Source organism: Protopterus annectens, chromosome 6.part1, assembly GCF_019279795.1.
Source record: "Protopterus annectens isolate FY-2018-M chromosome 6.part1, PAN1.0, whole genome shotgun sequence".
NCBI classification, from domain to species: Eukaryota; Metazoa; Chordata; order Ceratodontiformes; family Protopteridae; genus Protopterus; species Protopterus annectens.
This window is the reverse complement of record NC_056738.1, coordinates 65935398-65948062: the sequence shown is the minus strand read 5'-3', so window position 1 is coordinate 65948062 and position 12665 is coordinate 65935398. Positions and strand designations below refer to the sequence as shown.

General features: G+C 33.9%; 1 protein-coding gene across 1 annotated transcript in view; it reads right to left on the bottom strand.

Annotated features, from left to right (window-relative positions):
• BBS5 (Bardet-Biedl syndrome 5) overlaps positions 1-12665 on the bottom strand; it is a 793745-nt gene that overhangs the window by 148583 nt on the left and 632497 nt on the right. Inside the window, exon 9 of the mRNA XM_044075486.1 lies at positions 11142-11276. Within this exon, the coding sequence (XP_043931421.1) occupies positions 11142-11276 (135 nt within the window). The remainder of the gene's footprint in view (positions 1-11141; positions 11277-12665) is intronic.

Here is a 12665-nt window from a genome sequence, read left to right as displayed (position 1 = left end):
AAGGGGAAGGTCTAAGGCCTAACCTAGGGAAGGGGATAAATAACCCGAAAAAAAGGGAACACTAACGGGAATAGGGTTAAAATAAACATTAAGGTTCACAAAAACAACTAAGGTTATTAAATTTAAAAGGGATGAGACTAAAAGTCTTAATATGAAGAAAACTTACCTAGAGCTGGTAAAAGAGGCACCTCGTAAGCGAAGCGGCAAACGAGATCTGGGTAGTCTCTGCCTTGCATCATGGGATATAGGGTTGCCTCAAGCTGGTAAAATTAGCTCTCGAGCTTAGTAAGTGCCGAGTCGGAGCCGAGGATCGGCTCCGAACCCATCCAGCAAGAATGAAGGCGAGATTGATAACTTAACATCAGGCATTATCTACCCATAATCTGTGTTAACTTTACTTTGGTAAAACGCTATGTTATCCAGGTTCTGAGCATATTTCACCCACATGGCATGTACTGTGTATTGAGCGTTTATGATGTATTTTGTGTAGAAATAGAGCTGTTATATTTTTTGGGTTCATGCTGTTTGTATGACCAACTGCTCAAACGCTGGTTCTCTTTAACTCAGCTTTACTCGCTGAGGTCTAACTGGTGCGCACCTATCTTATGCTGTGGCAAACGGATAGGTAGTACTAAAATTGTATAACAGAAAGTTTTTTCTTCGTAGCGGTAATTCCAGTCATTACCTTGAGAGCTGTTTGTACCCTATATTTACTTGCTTATTTACCTCCTTTAGATGTATTTGGCCACAATGTGCTGATATTTTAGTACTCTATCTGTCACATGTAATGATGCTTTACTAGTTACAATTATAGCCCACTTTATAAAGTGCTTAGGCATAGAGCGCTAATTATATATGCTTATTTGCCTCCTTTAAATGCAATTGGTCACAATGTGCTAATATTTACTACTCTTTCAGACTCATGCAACGATGTTTTACTTGTTACGCTTATAGCCCACTTTAAAAAGTGCTCGGGCATAGAGCGCTGACTATTTTATCTCTTGTGTTGGAAACCAGATTCTTTTCCCAGGTACAAAGATGTGATTTTTGCTATCTGGGCAGCTATCTCTTATTTACTTGATCTGCTCGATGCAACTAGGACATAAATTAATCGGACGCAGTATTTTTCAAGATTGAAAGTTAATATAACTATTTATAAGCCTATTTACTGGTATTTCTGAGTTGTTTTTAGTCTGTAAATTAAATTAGCTATTAGTCAATCACCCTAGCCATTCCTCACCTCATGCAAGGTCCTACTAATGTTAATTTAATCTAGTTATATTAGAACCTGCTCAGGCTGATATTATGTGGCTTATGACTCCAAATTCCTATGTACAGGAAATTACCCTAGAGTTGCATACTACTTGTAAATTTTAGTTGTTGTTTATCTAATATAGTGGCTTTTGTAATCTGTATATGCTGATATTTAATGTGTTTTTGCACTATAGTATACAACAATTTTCTCTAGCTAATGAAAGCATTAATTGTAGCTGTGAATGCTGTGAATGTTGTATTTAACTGTTAATCTGCTCAGCTGTTATCTTCTTTATCTAATATCCTAAAGTGAATACTGGTTAGTTGAAGAAGGTTGTAGGGGGCTAATGTTTTTTTTATGTGCCCCACAATATTATTTTTTTTCCAAGAATCTATATAATGTTTTTCTGTATCTAGCCTACCTTGCTTTCTTTACATTCCACTCAGTTACTGACTTGCACTCCTCCCCACCATTTCTCTTCCCAATTTTTGTAAAGACTGTAACCTAATTTGCCAATTTTTATTTATTTGTCTCTGTCTCTTTTTCAGCTTATAAGCCTAGTGCTGTGACTCAGGCTGCCCCCCCATTTAACATGATAGCAACAAAAAATAAATTCCTACTGAACTGAAAAGAAAACCCCACTTGTAACCCTTACGTGGACTACCTAGAAGTGCTTCGCTCAGCCTCACAGTGTAGGTGATATCCTACATTTTTACAGGTTTAACTATATAGTAGTGAGTGCTTTGGCTAACCTATTTGTAAGGGCCAGCAGACCTGCGGACCTACCCTGAGGCTGTCCATCCCCCTCTTTTTTTAATCTTCTTTGCCTTACCTCTGTTCAAGTTTTGTGAATTAGTGTAATTCCCCTCATAGGCCACTAGATGGTAGCAAAACACCAGGCTTTAAAATTTGTATTCTGTACTTCTAGCTGAACTCCTCCAGGTCTATCTAACACCTACCTCCAGCTATTCCTGTAGGATCTTTACATCCCGATATCCCCCCTACCCTAGAAAGGCATAAAACAGGGTTTTACCTACTTATATCAACAGTACTTCATCTAGACAGCTCATTCTTTCTGTCTCTTCATTACTCCTGCTTCTGGGCTCTTTACTAAATACCTATTCCCCTTTACTGAGAACTAAGGACACCCTTTACATTTCTTGTTCAGGTTCAGGTTGGAAAATAATTGAAGAAAGTGCCACTTACCTACTCTAAGCTGTATAAATCTCAGTCTCACTGAATAACTGATTACCTCTCAGCTGTAACCCGCTCAGTTCGCCCTGCAGGCTCACTCCGCTCCCCTACCCTACCCTCAATTCCAACCCACCCCAGAGGTCCTAAACTTATACTCCTTTAACCACACCCTTTCTCCCAACTATCCAATCTAATACTTCTACCAATCTATATAATTTAACCACACCCCACCTATTTCACACTTCCCACACCTCCTACATCCAGTACCACCTTCCAAACCTCTTAAAATAATTCTATACCTATCTCTGCTTCAACACAAACAACTTTATAATACCCTTATTTTTCCTTTGTCTTTCTTTCCCTATTCCTGCTATAGGTATACAAGAAACCCTCTAAAATATGTCCTCAACAACTAAACCTATCCTAACCAAATCTATAATATTATTTACTCTCATATCTATTCTCACCTCTGCCTATCTTTTCACCTCCATTAATAAAGTTAATCATGACTACTTCAACTACTCTCCTAAACAAACAGCTAGTCACAACTACACCTTTACCCATTTTCAAATAAATACCACATCCACACCCTGCTACCTGCTAGCCAAATATCATCGACTTACTCATATTAAATTCAATAACACAACTGTAAAAAATCTAAAATATCTAACCATCTTCCTTAACTACCCATCTTCTGCCCTAAAAACTCCTACCTTAAAAGATGTTGACATCCACCCTAACCCAGGCCCAACAAACATTCCAACTTTTACAACTCCTTTTATTATTCCCCCGACCCTAACTACCCAAACCTGTCTCTCAAATTCTTTACTTTTAGGTCATCTCAATATCCGCAGTATAAATAATAAAATTGCCCATCTCCATGCCCTCCTTGATATTCATTATTTTCATATCCTCTGCCTCACAGAAACCTGGTTAAAACATGCAACTAAATATAATGAAATAATCCCCCCAGGTTACAATATATTAACACTTGATCGCATAAAACGTAGGGGTGGGGGTGTAGCACTACTGCATAAATCCACTCTACAGATCTCCTCCATACCCTATAACCCACCTCAGGATAGTAAAGCTGAAGTTCTTATCTCCTGACTTCAACTAAACACTTCCAAAGCCCTTCATATTATCTGCATCTACCTACCCCCTGATAATACTATCTCTATAATATAATACATTCTAAGCTGGGTATCAACTTCTTACCCACAAGAAACCATTATACTTGGTGATTTTAATACTGACTGGTAATGTGTAAATACAGATAATCCTTCATCTCATATTAATCTTCATGGCTTTAGTCAAACTATCACCACCACCAATAGACTTAACAAACCCAACAACAAAGAGAGTATCTTAGATTGGATACTCATTAATAAACAACAACAAATATACAAGGTATGAATTCTACCAGATGACTTAAGTGATCATATGCTAACTTACATTATAAGACAAAAGAATGACATCCCAAACAACCCTACTTATAAAATCTCTCGAACCAACAAACATTTTAACCCTGTATTATTCCAAAATGAACTTAATGTCTGTAATTGGTACCCAGTAAAAAATCTCCCTCTTGAGCAGGCTGTCCAAATATTTCAACTCTAAATTCTTAACTATCCTTGATAAGCATGCTCCTAAATGTTCTATCAGAATGAAGTCCAAACCTGTCCCCTGGCTTTCAAAAGAAACTAGACAACTCATATTGCTTAGGAATAAATCTTGGACCAAGTGGAGAGCATCCAAAAATATCTCTGAGCAACAAACATTTAGACAGCTAAGGAATACTACTAAAAAGCCATACTTACCGACAAAAAAAAAAACTACTATTGTAAACTACAGCAATCTCACCATAACAACCCCAAAAAATTCTGGTCTAGCGTTAATAGACTCCTTCACCCAGGGCATTCCAGCACACCACCCCCTCTAGGGGCAGATAACAATACCTCCCTTCAAACTGCCAATGCCTTCAATACCTTCTTTACAGTCACCATCAAATCTCTAATCCCCAAACCTCTTTACCTAATACTTTCCCAGCATTCCAAATACAACCCATCGCTACCTCATACATCCAAAAATTTATACGTAAACTTAAGCCATGTACCCCCTCTGCAGACCAAATACTATCTGAATACCTGCAAAAAACAGCTACAGCAGTTGTTTATCCTGTATCCATCCTTATAAACAGAACCACAAATGAAGAAACAATCCCAGATATCTGGAAAATCTCCCACATTATCCCTCTACATAAAGGCGGAAACTTCAATGAGTACTCCAACTACAGGCTTATAGCTCTCTTATCACCCTTAGCTAAAGTTATGGAAAAATGCATTCACCATCAACTAATTAACCACCTAACCCAACATAATATACTAGCTAACTGTCAACATGGTTTCAGGCAATTTCATAGTACCACCACAGCCCTCCTATCTTTCACCGACTCTATCAATAAAAACAGTAACAACAACATCCTCTCATCAGCACTCTTTATTGATCTGTCAAAAGCCTTTGACATGGTCAGCCACCCCCTACTCCTAAAAACTCTTGAATCCCTTGCTCTTGACACCAAGGCTGTTCTCTGGTTTAAGTCCTACCTTAACAACAGGCAATAAGCAGTCCTTTGGGAGAACAAACTATCTTCCCACCTGCCAGTCTCCCTTGGAGTCCCTCAGGGCTCCATTCTCGGTCCACTTCTATTCTCAGTATTCATCAACAACCTTTACTTAGCAATCCCTTAAGCTACCTGCATACAATATGCAGATGATTCCACGCTCATATGTTCTGCCAACTCCACATCTGAACTACAATCCCTAACCCAGACAGTATTCAACTCAGTTGAGGCATGGTTTCTAAGCCGTTGCCTCCTTTTGAATGCCAAAAATACCAAGCTCTTACTCTTCACACCTAACAGTAAGTCCCCCCCCCCATAAATTTTTCAATCAAATCAAATAATGGCACCATTATAACCCCAGACTCTACCACCAAACTATTAGGAGTCTTAATTGACAATAACCTTACATTTGACAATCATATAAATAACACAATAAAAGCCGTAAATAGAAAATTGGGCTCCCTATATGGAATAAAACCCTTCTTAACACCAACAGCCAGAACTACAATTGCCCACTCCCATCTAATCTCCACTCTTTTTTCATGCTTCCCCCATTTATACCAACCTAAAGAAAAATAATCTCACTAAATTAACTCCTATAATAATATTGCCAGGTTTGCCACTGGGAACCCATTCAGAACTCACCAGTGTCTGAACCTAAAGCAGCTAGATTGGCTTGAACTAAAAAACATTTTGATACTTTCCCAACTTACCATTGTTCATAGGATATTCTACCAATTTAACAACACACCGATACTCTCTAACCTTATTACCACCTATGCAAACCTCAATTCTTTACGCTCTTCCACTAAACTACTAGCTAGCATTAGCAAGTCTAATAACTTGGCAGGTGACTCCTTGTTTTCTAATACTGCTGGAAAATACTGGAACATGTTGCCATCAGATCTAACAGTACTTCCCTCCTTCCCACTCTTTAAGCAAAGACTGAAGCAACATCTTAAAACTCACTGGTTATGCCCTTGCTGTTACCCTGACTAATTGTCTGCATTCTCTTTTGCCATTTTTCTCTATCCTGCCTCCACTTACCTTTTATCACTTCTTATCCCTGGGCAGAGGTAACCGTCTGAAATTATTGTTGCAAATAGGAGATGAATTTAACTGCGAACATATTGTAAATAACCTCTCATATCTTAATTTGAAAGAGTATCTTGTTCTTTTCAAAGTTTCTTTTTTTGTGTGTTTCATAATTTCCATACTTCTCTCTAGCCAAGGCTCTTTAATTATTTTTAACTAATTTTGTGTATATAATTTCTTTTGAATATGGTATTTACTTAAATTGTATAACTTTGTAATTACTGCTCTCTCACCTTATTTTGTCTTACATTTTTCTCTTATAATTGTGCATTATAAACTTTTAAATGTCACTGTGGAGCTTTTCTCCCTGGGCCTCCACTGAAAATGGAAATATATCCAGTTGAACTAGCCCAGTTAACAAATGTAAAATAAAATAAATAAATAAAATAAAAAATAAAATAGACCTGCAAACATAATTTCTACTTTTAATACTTACTGTTGTTATTACACAGTTATACTTATACATTGTTGATAAGCCCTCTTCAGTTTGGTTAAGTAGCAATTATTTAAAATAGTCTCCATTATTTATTCTGCAGAGCTCAACCTGATATAGTTGGCTAGTTAAGTTGGTTAGTCTGATGGATCCTTTGTTCATCTACTGGACTAGGAATTTTGATAATTCCATACTTGATGTTATAGTTTTACATTTATACTGCAACAAATGGTACATTTATTATTTATATCACCCTTCTTATTGAGCCTGAATTATTATTTCTTAGATTTCTAGTTATTAATAGTTGTATCTTATTTATGATTACTTTTTATGTTCTACCACCTATTTAGTTGAAGAGAGTCACTGGGTATTAGTAATAATTATGTAAACTGTGAAACTTCACATACATATAAATGGATTTATTAACATTGTTATCCTTAAATGTTAAGTTTAAATAATCCAAGGAAAAGATCAAATTTTTAAGATATTTAAACAATAATAAAACACAACTGATTTTCCTTCAAGAAACTCACTTTAAAACAACTGAAAAGGACATTTGGAATCCTGGTAACTTGTAAACTCTTGCTCACTCTTCTTATAAATCTAAGAGAAGAGGAGTTATGATTCTTTGGTAGAAAAACATTGTCAACCCTCAAATAATCTATAAATATGAAGATCAAGGTGGCCTCTTTACTCTTATTATTTTAATGTTTAACAACATATGGACTTTGGTTAATATATATATGTTTTCTGGTATAGGGACAATATTGCTAAAAACATGTAGATCTCACTATTAGCACTTACAAAGGCAATTTATTGCTAGGAGAGAGATTTTAATTGCATTCTGGAATACTGCGATACCACTAGCAAAAGAATATTAAGACTTTCTCCCATTGCAAATATTATTAAAAAAAGGATTGAGTCTCTTAATTTATATGATACTTTTAACATGAAGGACATTAAATATTTACTCTTTTCTCATCATGACAATAAACATGGCCCTCAAACTAGAATAGACAGAGTTTTGGTCTCCTGTGATTTGAGCTCTAGAATCTCATGTTTTATTATTACTCCATGTCCTATATCTTGACCATGATATCCTTATCTTTAGGGTCCAAACTGATTTTAAAAGAGTACCCTTTTGATCTAGAATTCCGGCTTCCATCACCAACATCAAAGATTTTAAATCATGGTTGATTTCTGAATCAATTTTTTTTCTTGAAAAAATTCAAATTCAGATGTCAATATAGTTATGATTTGGGACTCCTTAAAAACTTATATTTATGGTAAAATTCTAACTTTAAATAAGAATAAAATCAGAGAATGGGAATCAGAGTTACAAAATATTCTATCTCAATTACTAATAGCTCAATCCAAATTCTCCAAAAATAATTCTCATATAAGAAACAAAGAAGAATTACGCAAGTGATATCTTGACATTTTATTTCATAAATCGAATCTGGCAATGGAAAGATTGAAAATTATCTCCTATTCTTTATTGCCTGGACATACGCATAATTTATCTATGAGAGTTAAAATGCATTCAGAAACTAATAATATTGCTAAAATAAGAAATGAGGGCTCTAAGGAAAACCTCTCTGATATCAGTGACATTCTTGATGCTTTTAGGTATCATTATACCCTTCTTAATAGATAGTTAATCCAGATATTAGCACTTGAAATTTAGATCTAGAATCTTTTAATATTAAGTAAGTTCTGGAAAAATAAAAAAACTAAACTGCAATCACATTATCTCCTATAAAGGAATTATGGACAAAATTAAGAAATTAAAAACCAATAAAGCTCCAGGAATGGATGACATAATAACAGAGATCTATAAACCTTTTCTTCCTTCTACCATATCATTTTTCATAAAACTTTGAATAAAATTCAGTCAGAAGCAATGATTCCTCCTTTTTGGAAATATTCATTAATTACTCCTATTCTAAAAGAGAATAAAACCCCTCACCTTTGTGCATCTTATGGACCTATCTCTCTTCTAAACAATGATTAAAAGATGTTTATGTCTATTATCACTGACAGAATTAAAGAACCCTTAGCTGATATAATTAACCATGATCAAACAGGTTTTAACATAAAAGACACACTCAAGATACTATTAAAAGTGCATTAACCTTATAGACTTCTTAAATAAGGAAAATGAGGAAGCCCTAATAATTACATATCGAAAAGACTTTTGACTCTTTAAATTCGGATTATTTATTTAAAAGTTCTAAATGTACTTGATTCCCCCCTCATCAGCTCTCTTTTAAAGAATATTTATATCAATAACTTAGCTTATGTTAAACTAAGTCCTTTTATGTCAGAATTCATTCCTCTAATTAAAAGTACTAAAAATGATGCCCTTTATCTCCAATCATTTTTGCTCTTGCTATTGAAATATTTGCTACTCTAATCTGAAATAATCCAAATATTACTGGTCTTGATGTGTATAATCAATATTCTGCCAAATTTACATTATTTGCAGATGATGTTTTACTAACACTGCCTAATTTAAGAGTAACTCCCTCAGAATTGGAATCTCCAATATAGTTATTTCAATCTACATCTGGTCTTCACTTTAATAAAACAAAATCTAAATTCATAATACTAAATAAAGAAAAAAGAAAATTCAAATTTATAAAAATCACATTATAGGGGAACAAACTACTTCTCCTTATTACCTAGGTTTTGTCTTACTTAGCTCTATAAAATAGACTATAATATCCAATTATAATAATATGTTAAAACTAACAGAAAATCTTACTGATAAATGGAATAAACTTTTTATTTCCTTTGAAGATAGACTCCAGTTAATAAAAATTATTCTCCTTCCCAAATTACTATATATAGTTCAAGCTCTATCTTTCCAGAAAAATATCTTGTCAATGATATAAATAAGCTCTTATTAAAGTTTATCTGGTTTCCCAATAAAAATAGAACAGCTTTTCTTCATCATATCAGACCATGGTATCAAAGAGAAATTACTTTCCCAGATATTGACACCTATATTAAAGCTTCAATATTAAAAATCATTTTGAACTGGGTAGATTCAAACTATATTTCTAACTGGAAATCCTTACATTCAACAATCTTACAGAATGATAATGATCTTCCAGGTATTTTTTTCTTAAAACCTCAAAGTAATATTTTCTGGCATTTTCTTTTTATATTACACAATATAACATTCCTACACTTACAAACTCTAGCTTTATAAATTCTATACTTAACTTTAAAAAAATATTCTTTCTAATGTTAAAACTGAAATTTGGCTTTAAACTTTAATTCCTTTCAATATTACCAATGTTTTTATACAGTTCATAACAACACTTTTATTTCTTGGAAGTCTAAAAATTGTATTTGTTGGCAGCAATGTTTATAAGAACTCATAGTCAAAGAAATTCATTAAACTTATAAAGGAGTCTGATTTAGCTTCTCATGACTAGTTACTATTACAAAGTGTGATAACTCATTCTCATGATCTTTCTATAATCCTTAGTAACGATTTTTTTTATAGAAACCCCAAATTATTAAATTACCTACATGAAATTATCTACAATAAATCAAAATTGGAAAATCTAACTTCAAAATTATATAAAATTCTTATAAAATATAAGATAAAATTGCAAGATAAATATTGGAATCACATTACTATGGGTGATATTTCTTATCTATCTCATGACAGCAAATCTTAAATTTTATCTTCTGTCAAACTTACATCTTGGACACAATACTGGCATATATATTTACATGGGAATTCTTGCATAGAGCTTTCCAAACCCCAAATAAGCTAAGCTAAAATTGGTAGAAATAAGAATATCTATTAGTGGATATTTTTTTACACCTGTCCTCTGTTGGTGTGATTTAGATAATTTTTAAAAGCTTTCTCTCTGGCTCATTTTCATTATCAAAATCCTTAATTTTATTTAATGTTAATGATGGCTTTGCATTAAACAATGGCAACATTTCTCTACTCTGGACTATTCTCTTGGTTTCAAGTAAACGCATTGAAGTCCACTGTTGCACCACTTTTTGGAGATTTTTTTATCTTTTCTGGCAGAAACAGCTCATAATGAAATCAAAGTCGAAGAACACAGGATCCATCTTAATTCATTTATCAATAATCCTAGGAAAAAAGTGATATTTCTCATTGACATTTTCCAGATAAATCCTAACTCTCTTGAATGAAAACAAAAGTTATTTTATATATATATATATATATATATATATATATATATATATATTTCCTTTTTTCACTTCTAAGAATGTGACTATTATTAATTTCATTTCATGCTTTTGTACATATTGTATATAGTTTACTTTCTTGATTAATAATTTTATTTATTCTATTTATTTTATTAACATAATGTATTAAGTCATTGCATTGCTAACATGAAAAGAAAAGAAAATTTTCCTGAGTATAAAAAAAAAAAAAAAAAAAGACATGCATATCTTGAAGGTTTTCATGCACAGTTAGGAAAAGCACTCCTCCCAAAATAATTTTCCCTGCAACAAATAGTTCACAAATTTATAACATTTACCTTTTCCTCCATTTCGTAATCCACTCCAAATATAGGGCTGGATGAGTACACTCTATGTAATGAATTGATTTCCTTTACAGCCTCTTGCAATTTTTCCATGGGGTCTATCTTGAAGCCTAGTACATAGCCACCACTCTAGAAAAATATACAGCAGTTTAGAAGATGAGAAAAAAAGTCATTTTAAATGCATGTGTAATTTGCACTGATTTGCAAGATATGAAAAATGTAAGTTAAAAATGTAATTACCCTACAACATGACAGAAATAGATATTCACAGTTATTATATCAGGAGAAGTTCAAGGGCCACTGAATTGGGTAGAACATGTGGGTACATCTTTCTTGTGTCACCTTTTCTGACTATTTTTAAAATTATAAGCTCCTTTGCCTGGGGCATGCATGCCTCCTCTGGCCCACCCACAGTATAACACAATGCAGAGTTAAGAGGTGAGGACACCAGCAGAATTAACAATTGCTGACTCTCACTTGAATAAGGGATTTATATGCAAAAAAAAAAAAATTAACAAGTCAATAAATTATAAATGAAGTTCACTCAGAGAAAGTCCTGTTGTGATACTATCTAAGCTGGGACATTCCAGACATGGAGGTGAAAGAAAATAATGCACACAAAGCTTACAGCCTTCTCAAAGATCAAAATCTACTCTGATCTAGACTTCTGCTATACGGACGGCGCAGTGGTGCAGTGGTAGCATTGTTGCCTCACAGCCACAGGTACCCTGGTTTGATTCTCAGCTGGGGTGCCTTTTGTGCAGAATCTGCATGTCCTCCCTGCATTCATGTGGGTTTCCTTTGTGTGCTTTGGTTTCCTCCCATGTTACAAAGACATACATCTGGAGCGTTTCTCTCTGGGCCTCCGCTGAAATTTAGCTTCATTCCAAGTCGGACTTTCCTGGTTAACAAATATTAAATAAATAAAAAATATATATACTTTACATTGCAGTACCTCACTACTGGGTGGAATACAAAAGAAGAATCCTATGCAACAGTGTGTCATGAAGATGACTGATTCAAAAAGCACTATCTCCAAATCAGCTTAACAGAATGACTGTAATATGTATTGCAGTAAGTACAGCTGTATTTGTTACATCAAGGTAGAGAAAATAGTGAAAAGAAAAACAACTTTCCTAATATTTCAATGGCTATAAAACAACTGTCAGAATGAATGGGGAAGGGCTAGTGGCATAACTCAAACTAATAACTTATTAAGGACCCCCCTCAAAAAAATTAATGTCGCTAAAGTGATTTCTGCTATTGACTCTTTAAATGTTGTAACTTCTGAAACTTCCTCTGTTAGTCTACTCCAGAGTAAATTTACACTGACAAAGAGAAAGAAAATGTCATGGAAAATTTAACAGGAAAGCTTGGAAACGGGCATGTAACAGAGGCTAGGAGCAGCAGAAAATGCAATAAATAATCTTGAACATGTTGTGAATTTCACAGACATTTTTCAGAAAATCATTTAATACTAAATGTCTATAAGAGACTTTGGTTTGTATTCATACTTTA